The sequence below is a fragment of the Lycium ferocissimum genome, chromosome 11, assembly GCF_029784015.1.
Source record: "Lycium ferocissimum isolate CSIRO_LF1 chromosome 11, AGI_CSIRO_Lferr_CH_V1, whole genome shotgun sequence".
NCBI classification, from domain to species: domain Eukaryota; kingdom Viridiplantae; phylum Streptophyta; class Magnoliopsida; order Solanales; family Solanaceae; genus Lycium; species Lycium ferocissimum.
In genome coordinates, this window is record NC_081352.1 from 58,240,174 (window position 1) to 58,250,019 (window position 9,846).

The following is a 9,846-nucleotide window of genomic DNA, read 5'->3' on the forward strand; positions in this document are numbered from 1 at the left end:
TCAAACTTGTCCATATTTTTCATTTAGACCCCTCAACCGAGCGAAATACCTATCCGAACCTTCCAAGAAGACGTTTCTTGTGCCATATAGACACATGTCATCGTGCGTGTTGCCCACTTTTTTTAAGGAGCCGAGAAGCATTTCAAATGCTATTGATGTGGATCCGGGGTGACAAGTGTCAACGAGAAAAGGCAAAAAAAAAAAAAAAAAAAAACTTTTTCTCTCTCTCCCCTTCATCTTCTCCAACACCATTACGCACCAACAACAACATTTCTCCTCCACCTCTCACCATTTCTCCTTCACCTCGGTGAGAGCATAAGCATTGAATGTAAAGTGTCAACAAGCTTTGTTTTATCTTCTTTTTCAATGTACTAGCTTTCAATATAAAGTAATATGAAAAGAGTTAGTGCTCAAATAAATATACTGCCGGGAAAAAATGGAGATGGTAGGAAAATTTTAAGAATTCGATTTGAATTTTCCCCGTCTCTCTCTTTCCGGCCTTGGAACATGCTTCGTTTTCTCTCTCAAATTTTTTCCGGTGAAGCGGACGGCGTTCCACCGCCGCCGCCGGCGTCGCTCTTCTCTTTTGCTTTGTTCAAATACAGCAAATTCGAGCCCTTAATGGACCAAAAAAATCAATAGTCCTTTGAAATAAACACACAAAAAAAACCCTTCATCCAAACACACCCCTTTACTTTTCTTGCTTTTCCTCTTTCTTCCTATGTTGCTATTGATGTTTATTTTTTTTTAAAGTAAATTATTTAGAAGAAAAAGAATTAGTTGGGAGTGGGAGGACGACGGATGACTAGTGGAGGAAGAAGAAAAAGAGAGGAAGGAAAGGGGCGGTGGGGGGGGAAGAAGAGAGAGGGGTGGTGGGGTTTGAAGAAGAAGAGAGAGGGGGTCGGTGGGGGGGGGGGGGGGGGGGGGGGGAAGAAGATGACTATTATTGTTTTACTATTTTTTGTAAAATCCTTTTATTTTTATTTTTTAAAGCTAAAATCCACGTGGCTCTATCTTATTTGTTATTTTTGCGTGTGAATTACACGCACCATTTGTGTGTTGCTGCATATTTATTTTGTGTTTAAATGACACATTAACAGTTGTCTTGAAGGGTTGTACGACCGCCGAGTTAGAGTGCCTAAATGAAAAATCGGGGCAATGAGAAGGCCCACATACGACTTTGGCCATTAAAAATTGAAAAAGAATTAGAATAGGAAAGCTCGTAATTATAAACACACGTGTCAATATTTTTCCAAATCAAGAAGGATAAAAATCCAACCAAAATAGGACTGATAGTGTAAACACGTGTAAACTAGAGCACGTTTAAGTGGAGGATCCTAATTCCTATAGTTACCAAAAAAAAAAAAAAAAAAAAGATCCTATAAATAAAGTAATTTATAAGTAAATAAGTAATTTTTTCCTTTTCTTAAAAAAAAAAAAAGAAAAGAGAAAAAAAGAATCACTCCCTGTACTCGTTATTTTATTTTAGAAGAGGCCAAAGTCTCTGTTTTTTCTGTTTCTTCGGCCGCTGTTTTAACTCTCATTGGATTGGAGTATTTTTTGTTGTTCCAATTTTTAATCTCCATAGATCGAAACCCTAAATTCTATAGAGATAGATAGGGAGAGCAATTGCTCGGATTTCGTAAAATTTGTGATTTGACTGTTGGAAGATTCTAGAAGAAAAGACGGGGGTTGATTGATGAAGGTCGGGTTTAGGGTTTTCATCAGAAGTTGATGGATGATCGATATGCCTGAATTGCGTAGCGGTGTGCGCCGTGGCCGTCAACCGATTGCTGCAATTGAAACCGAAAACAACAACAACAAAGATAATAACGAGAACAAGAGAGTTACTAGAAGAACAACGAGGGCGAGAAATAGAGCCGTTGGAGGAAGGAAGAAGAAGGAAAAGATAGTTAAGGAAGTTGTGACACCTGTAGTAGTGTTAGATGATGATGAGGATGAGAATGCTGTGAAGAAGGAAACGACGTCGGATAAGAAGGAGGAAGAAGAAGTAGGAGAAAAGCAAATGGATGAATACGATAGTAAGGGTTTCGGTGCTGAAGGAGAAGGAAGCACTGCACCACTTCCAGAAAAGGTATTATTTTTCTTCTTTTTTTATATTGTATATGCTTGATGATAGAAAGTCCACTATAATATGTTCAGGGAAGAGAGTTTGTATCTAAGATTTGGGAGTTTATTAAGTTTCTTTGGTCTATTAGTATCTTGTTTTGTGAAATAAACCTCTGGGTATTTTTTCACGGGAATCCTACCTAACAATGTCCTCTTTCAGTTAAGAAATGCTGTGCTTGCTATCTTTTAAATTAGTTTGTAACTTTTATATTGTGTATGCTTGATGGTGATGATGATGAAAAGTTCAAATTTTTAGATGTACATAAGCTCTTATATACATACTGAGCCCTAGGGTGTGTTTGGGAAACAAGTGAGTTTCTTACTTATTTCTAGTATTTGGTAAGTAAGCAAAAGAATATTGTCCTAAGAGCATTTATATGTAATCTAGCAAAAGACTATGGGGGTGGGATTGAGTGGAGAGTGGGGCTTCAGGGGTGGGATGGTTAAGGGCTGGAGGTTGGGGGCGTTGGGTCAGTGGGGATGAGACAATGAACTTGGAATGTCATTTGTGGAATTTGTTTTCCCTATTTTCATTAGGAAGTCTTTTCCTCAATTTTAAGGAACTTGTTTTCCTAGAAAAAATGTTTTCCAACACTTTTTGACCAACCAAACATGAAAAAATTGGAAAATGTTTTCCTCCATATCAAACAAACCCCTAGTCTCTATGTTTTGTTCGCTATAACATGTTCAGGGAAGAGAATTTGTATTGAGGTCTTATTTGTCTATTATATCAAAGATTTTGGGAGTTTATCAAGTTTCTTTGGTCAATTATTTTGTTTGTGAACCTCTGGGAATTTTTCAGGCGAACATGCCCTCCTTGTCTTTTTATGATTTTTATGTTTTAATTGTCTTCCGGTGCTCTATTAAGCCTTCTTTTTTTTTCTTTTTTTGGTGTGTGGGGGGGGGGGGGGGGGACAAGCTTAAACCTAGGGGAAATGAATACTCTTTTGTTGTTTTCTCATTAAGATTGGTCGTTCTGATAAATGTGTTTGGTGTTTGATGGCATTACGTTGTGTCTAATTGTCTACAGTGCTGTGAGCATAGATGAATTTGTGCCGTTATTCTTGTTTTTTTAATCTACTTTCTCGTTGAAGTATTCATCTTGAACGCTGCATATGGTATTTGCTTTTATGTATAACAGATCCAAGTTGGTGGATCACCGCCTTATAAGATTGACAGAAAGCTTGGTAAAGGAGGATTTGGTCAAGTATATGTAGGTCGTCGAATAAATGCACCACATCCACACGAAAGAAATGGTGCAGGAGCTATAGAGGTAAGCATCACATTCTGCATCTCTGTCTACCTTCCTCGCCCTACCCCCCATTAGGATGAAAATCATTCTCTTTGATATTGTTTTTGATTATTTTTGTTATATCCGGTTCTAGGTTGCCTTGAAATTTGAGCATAGAAGTAGCAAAGGTTGTAACTATGGACCACCTTATGAATGGCAAGTCTACAAGTAAGTCTTTCTACTGTCTTTTTTCTTGATGTAGGTCTTAGTTGTTATGACACATCTGGTAAAAAAGCCGTTCTTGTAATTGATGGCATTTGCTGTTTGTGGTAGTGCCCTTGGTGGTAGTCATGGGATACCACGTGTCCATTACAAGGGACGGCAAGGTGATTACTACATAATGGTATGTGATTTTCTTACTGTAGTGTAACTTTATGATTGTCTCACTTCGGACTCATATTCAATCTCCATGAAATTACAGAAATGCTTTCTGTGAGTGTAGGTTATGGATATGCTTGGTCCTAGTTTGTGGGATGTCTGGAACAATAATTCTCATGCGTAAGCTCCATTCTGTATTTATAATATTATGAAGAGGTTATTGCTGGTCCCTGCAATTCAATGACATTCTTTTTGATTCTTACATTGTCCATTTCAGGATGAATACTGAAATGGTAGCATGCATTGCCATTGAAGCAATATCCATACTTGAGAAGTTGCACTCTAGAGGGTAAGTATGGGTTTCTGATTATCATCCTGCTAGGGGCTGAAAGATATGATCCATCTTAGGCAGAAAATGTCTATTCTGGGTTATGATGATACAGTGTACTTCCATTGTGGGAACATATCCTCCAACTACCTATTTCCAAGGAAGAGCAATAAACATCTTGTGTCTATGTTAATCCCTGGTTTTTGGATGACATTTGTTCCAGAATATGGGGTTTGCTCTATACAAATGAACATATCGTTTTGTGGTTCTGTACCAGAATCCCTTTGTTGGACCTGAAATAATCTTGTCATACTGGTGCTATTGTTCTGCAGGTATGTGCACGGGGATGTGAAACCTGAAAACTTTCTTCTTGGAACTCCTGGAACTCCTGATGAGAAAAAACTGTTTCTGGTTGACCTTGGATTAGGTATTACATCGATATGTAGCTTATATCATAAAAGAAAATTAATTAAAAAACTATTAGACAGCTTGTACATTAAATATTGCAATCTTCATCATGTGTTATGTTTGGTGCAACAATTTTATGTGTTTACCTGTTTGAGTGTTGCAGCAACTAAGTGGCGCGATACTTCAAGTGGTCTCCATGTTGAATATGACCAAAGGCCTGATGTCTTTAGGTACAGTTGTCAACATCTACTCTCTATGTTGCATGCCTTGGTTTGCATTTCTAAACTGCATTCACTGACTAGTAAGAAAATCATTGTTTAGGGGAACTGTAAGGTATGCTAGTGTGCACGCTCACCTTGGAAGAACTGGAAGCCGGAGGGATGACCTAGAATCGCTGGCTTACACACTCATCTTTCTACTCCGAGGCCGGCTGCCTTGGCAGGGATATCAGGTTAGCATTTTCTCGACTTAGAATGCAACAGAGGCGGATTCAGCGTTGCAGCATCGGGATCCGAACTCAGTATGTTCAACACGGAGAATAATTTTTTTTGTATAAAACCGACTGAAACTACAACAAATAGAAGAGCTGAATCCGTAATTTAGAAGTTCAAAAGGTTAAGTGTTGAGAACCTTAAAGGTCGAGGGCATAGAGCTTTAAACGGGGATCCGCCTCTGGAATGCAGTATTACTTCTTAGTAGTTTCCTTTTGGTGACCCAACTGTTATCTTTTTAGGGTGAGAATAAAGGTTTCCTTGTCTGTAAGAAAAAGATGGCGACTTCTCCAGAAACGCTTTGCTGCTTCTGCCCTGCTCCATTTAGACAGTTTGTGGAATATGTTGTGAACTTGAAGTTTGATGAGGAGCCTAATTATGCGAAATATATCTCATTGTTTGATGGAATAGTAGGTCCAAATCCAGACATCAGGCCAATCAACACTGATGGTGCACAGAAGGTATTAGCTGACATCTTCGTAATTCATGGATGCTTGAATTCGAAGAAAATCAGCGACAAGAGAAAGTTTCTAACACATTTTATGTCATTGAAGCTTATATATCAAGTCGGACAGAAGAGAGGAAGGCTTACAATGGAAGAAGATGACGATGAACAACCAAAGAAGAAAGTACGGATGGGAATGCCTGCAACACAATGGATTAGTGTTTACAATGCTCGTCGCCCAATGAAGCAAAGGTATATATACTTGTGCCTGATATTGCTTGGTCTTTAGTTGTGAACAAGGAATTGATACACCTGGCAATTGTAGGTATCATTATAATGTTGCTGATATGAGGCTGGCTCAGCACATTGAGAAAGGAAATGAGGATGGACTATACATTAGCAGTGTGGCATCTTGTTCAAACTTGTGGGCCTTAATTATGGATGCCGGGACTGGGTTCACTTCTCAAGTTTATGAGTTGTCACCTTTTTTTCTTCACAAGGTTTCTTATCTTCTGTTGATTGGTCAATCTTAAAGAGTAGTCAAATGTTTATGTTGCATAAGTGCAGTCTAATATAATTCTGCTAATTTTCTGCCGGACTCGAATACCTTTGTGTTTTTCACTTTTATAAACTTTATGCTAATTCCTCATATTTTTGTTTGGATATAGGAGTGGGTTATGGAGCAATGGGAGAAGAATTATTATATTAGTGCGATAGCAGGAGCTAATAATGGGAGCTCCTTAGTAGTCATGTCAAAGGGTCAGTGGAACTTTATAACTTCTTATATTTGGATTGTCATAGTGCATGTGAACTAGACCAGACTGAAGTAAGTAATGTGGTAAACATCAGGTACCCAATATCTGCAGCAGTCCTACAAAGTCAGCGAGTCATTTCCTTTCAAGTGGATAAACAAAAAATGGAGAGAGGGATTCTATGTCACGGCAATGGCAACTGCAGGAAGTAGATGGGCAATTGTTATGTCTCGTGGGGCTGGGTTCTCTGATCAGGTTTTCTTATGGAACTTTTTTTTAGCAACTTTTATTAGTTTATTCTCTTCGTGCACTCTACTCTGAAATCTGGTATTCATGTGCTTTTATTAATTTCAGGTGGTGGAATTAGATTTTCTCTATCCTAGTGAAGGGATTCATAGAAGGTGGGATGCTGGTTACCGTATCACGTCAACTGCAGCGACATGGGATCAAACTGCTTTAGTTCTAAGTGTTCCAAGAAGGAAGCCTGCAGATGAAACACAAGAGACACTTCGTACTTCTGCTTTTCCTAGCACTCATGTTAAGGTCATTTATTCCATCTATCACCGCTTCTCTTTATGGGGACCATTACTTTTGCCTTCTGCTTGCTCTTTTCCCTGGTCCTGGACCTAACTATGTATGTTACTATTTGCAGGAGAAGTGGGCCAAGAACCTTTATATTGCATCTGTGTGTTATGGGAGAACTGTTTCTTGAGGAACTTAAAAAAAAAAAAATATGGCAATTTTCTTGGGTGTCGTGATACTCTGCTGTATGTGCCCTGAAAAAGTGCCTGCTTGTTTTTCATCTAAATGGAGAAAAATGGATGCCGTCTCTCCTCCTTCGCTAGCTGGCTCTTTTATTCTCCTTCGGATATGATATCCCCTAAATCCCATATCAGCAGTGTATGTGATTAATTCTAAAGTCAAAAAGATGGTTTCTCTGGCAGCTCATGAGCTTATATGGGGGTTCATTTACTTATTGGTCAAAGTTTGTATAGTTTGAATAATAAGTAGTTCAGAGGCAAGAAAAACATCTACCTTTGTAGTACTAGGACCCTGCATTTTAAGATTTTGCAAAGTAGCTTGGGCATCAAAGTTATATGTTCTTATTTCTTTGCACTTATTCCTGGCATGGACTTGTGTTCTTGGGATCATGAATTTGAATTAAATTCTTGTCTGCTGGTCGTTTTGGTCTTATAATCTGTGTATATTTGGCATTTTGGTCTCTAGAGAAATGAAAAATCTAGTCCGAATCTCTTGAATAATTGGCATTTGGGGGTCATATGCAACAAATAGTATTCTGGAGTTTGATTTCTGTCAGAAATATTTTAATTAGTTCATATTTTTTTATTTCCCCCCCAGAAAACTTCTATATGTTACAAATATCTGAATGTTAGGTATCTAAAGAAACTATTTTCCTGGGAATAGTGGACTCACCTAATTAACTTTTTGAAACCTAAACACTTTCATGCTCCTCTGTATTAGAGTTGGACTGGATATCGTGGACTGACTATAAAGGATTCTTGCAGCTGAACCCAATTAATTTGCAGTTTGGTGCAATTGATTCATTGATTGTTTCCCTTTACTAGAGTTAAAAGTATGAGCATCGACTGTGTTAGACTATTAAATAGCGGTGCGTGTAAGTTTGTATGGTAACCTACAGGAAGTCCCCCTGATTACGGAAGCTTCTTAGAAGCAATTGATGTATTATCTGCTGTGTCTATGTCATAGTTTTCTTTAGAAAAAAGGGGCATGAGGTGTACATTCGTGCGATAATTCAATTTTTGAGCTGCAGAAGAGAAGGGATTATGCTTAACTGGCATAATTTCAGCCAGAGGAAATATGTTAAGTTTTGGTTTGCTAGGATGAGGGGTGTCACAAGTCTTGAATGTACTTTCTGGCCAAGGCTGATCCAATAGTGTCTTCCCTCTTTTGCTGTTATACATACATACACTTCAAAAGTATGTTGTGCTTATCTACAAAAGTATGTTGTATCTTTGACACTGTCTTCCTCAAGTATGTCATGTCCTTTCAGGGCTAATTGGTGTTGTGGCTGACAAATGCTCAGATTTCCTAATGTGGTTACTTGATGGTAAGTTCCGGTAGTTTCTTTCCACTTGTAATTTATTGTTTGCCACAATTGTACACAGGATTTAGAGCATAATGTTGGACCTATGTCCTTGAGCAAGATCCAATTTTCAGATAACATTGATCTTATGGATTCATGGCCTTGTAAATCTTGTTGGTATTATAAATGGCATTAAGAGGTACATGAGCTTCATGAGATGGGACTCTTCAACAGTACGGGCTAGAACATGAAGAGAACTCCTGATCGTGAAGTATAACTGGGTATGATTAATTCAAGTTTGACAATTTTGGAAAAGGAAGAAACTGATTCTTTCCGCATCTCGTATTGCAAGGTTCGCTTTCCTCAAGAGAGTTCTGGTTCTTGTTGTAGATTTTGGCACTTCATGTGGTTTGGGATTAATTGTTGTGGTTATTTCAAGGATTTTGGAATATAGAAATGTGGCATGTATCAAATCAAACTCCATCTGCCTCTTCTTTTTTGGGAAAAAGTTGGGGCTGAGGTAGGTTTTAGTATCTGTGTAAGAAAGATCTCATGAAAAGAATTTCCATCAAACTGGTCTAGTATGTAAAATTAAAGGCAATTTGGTTGGTTTTAATTTCAATGGATACAAAAGACAATAATCTCATTCTTCCAGAGTCTTCTAAGAGAACTCAGTAGATAGCTATCATGTAAAACTTGGTGCTTTTGGATGTGTGCTGCTTGCTGAATGTATGTTTTGCTTGTATTTCAGATTGTGATCTTTGAGCTGTTTGATTTGACCTGTCTTCTTGAGTTCGTTTAACCTTCCTGTGCTTCAATGTTGTGCCTGTGAATTTAACTGCAATTGCCTTCTGGATTGTTGTGGCTTGATATAGGAAGGCGGCAACTCTCCGTGCAGATCGTCTTTTACTGGTCTTAGTGTATAGCTTCTCATTCTTGTGTGACCAATCATATCTAATGGGATGTGCATCTTTTGTGGTTAAGCGCTGATCTTATGCACGGAAAAAAAGCGCAACCCGTGTTAGTGCTATTAGTACTGGTATCGGAAGCTTGGTTCCCTGCATCAAGCTGATGCGTGTTTAGACCCTGATGGATCCAAACACAATTTCAACTTGGCCTATGCTGGTAAAACTGCTGTCTTGTGGTTGCAGAATCGCTTGATTAAAGTTGTGACTTGCAGTTAGCCTGTTACATAGCTGTACAAGTGCTTGATTTAGAATGTGTAAGGTTTAATGTTCTGAAATAATGGTGCAATTTACACCTAATACAATAACTTCTAAAATGTAGTTAATTACAAAAGAAATTTGGCGCAAATTGGTAACGGATTAAAGTTGGATTTGGTCATCCTTGACTGGGAACGGTCGTTTGGTAATATTAAGCATTAACACCCCAACCCGGCCAATTCCACTGATAATTGTGGAAAAAAAAAAAAAAAAAAAAAGGAATGCAAATGCTCGGGCCTTTAGGTTATTTCGATATTTATTTGATTTTTTACCATGCAATATGCACAAATAGTATTAACCATTATCTTGAGTTTGCACTTTCACCTTAATGAGAGACGCCAAACCTATTGATGATATCGTGGCTCAAAATGTAACAGGCAAAATATTGAGTTATT

The 9,846-nt window shown here is 38.1% G+C and overlaps 1 protein-coding gene and 1 long non-coding RNA gene across 4 annotated transcripts; both read left to right on the top strand.

Moving 5' to 3' along the window:
• The first annotated feature begins 1,487 nt into the window (after positions 1-1,487).
• Positions 1,488-7,360, top strand: LOC132037661 (casein kinase 1-like protein HD16). 2 transcript variants are annotated; one of them, XM_059428209.1, is made up of 16 exons: positions 1,490-2,095; positions 3,272-3,403; positions 3,516-3,589; positions 3,695-3,764; positions 3,864-3,919; positions 4,017-4,088; positions 4,400-4,494; positions 4,639-4,705; positions 4,797-4,926; positions 5,209-5,427; positions 5,521-5,663; positions 5,737-5,911; positions 6,080-6,170; positions 6,261-6,418; positions 6,518-6,706; positions 6,816-7,360. In XM_059428209.1, the coding sequence occupies exons 1-16, from the start codon at positions 1,739-1,741 to the stop codon at positions 6,873-6,875; spliced, it is 2,088 nt and encodes a 695-aa protein (XP_059284192.1). In that variant the 5' UTR covers positions 1,490-1,738; the 3' UTR covers positions 6,876-7,360. The 2 variants fall into 2 exon arrangements, with proteins under 2 accessions (XP_059284191.1, XP_059284192.1); XM_059428208.1 differs by having other exon boundaries at positions 1,488-2,095; positions 5,209-5,663.
• A 794-nt stretch (positions 7,361-8,154) lies between these two features.
• Positions 8,155-9,558, top strand: LOC132037662 (uncharacterized). 2 transcript variants are annotated; one of them, XR_009409953.1, is made up of 2 exons: positions 8,155-8,580; positions 8,980-9,558. It is a non-coding gene; the product is annotated as an uncharacterized LOC132037662 (long non-coding RNA). The 2 variants fall into 2 exon arrangements; XR_009409954.1 differs by having other exon boundaries at positions 9,104-9,558.
• Positions 9,559-9,846: the final 288 nt, after the last annotated feature.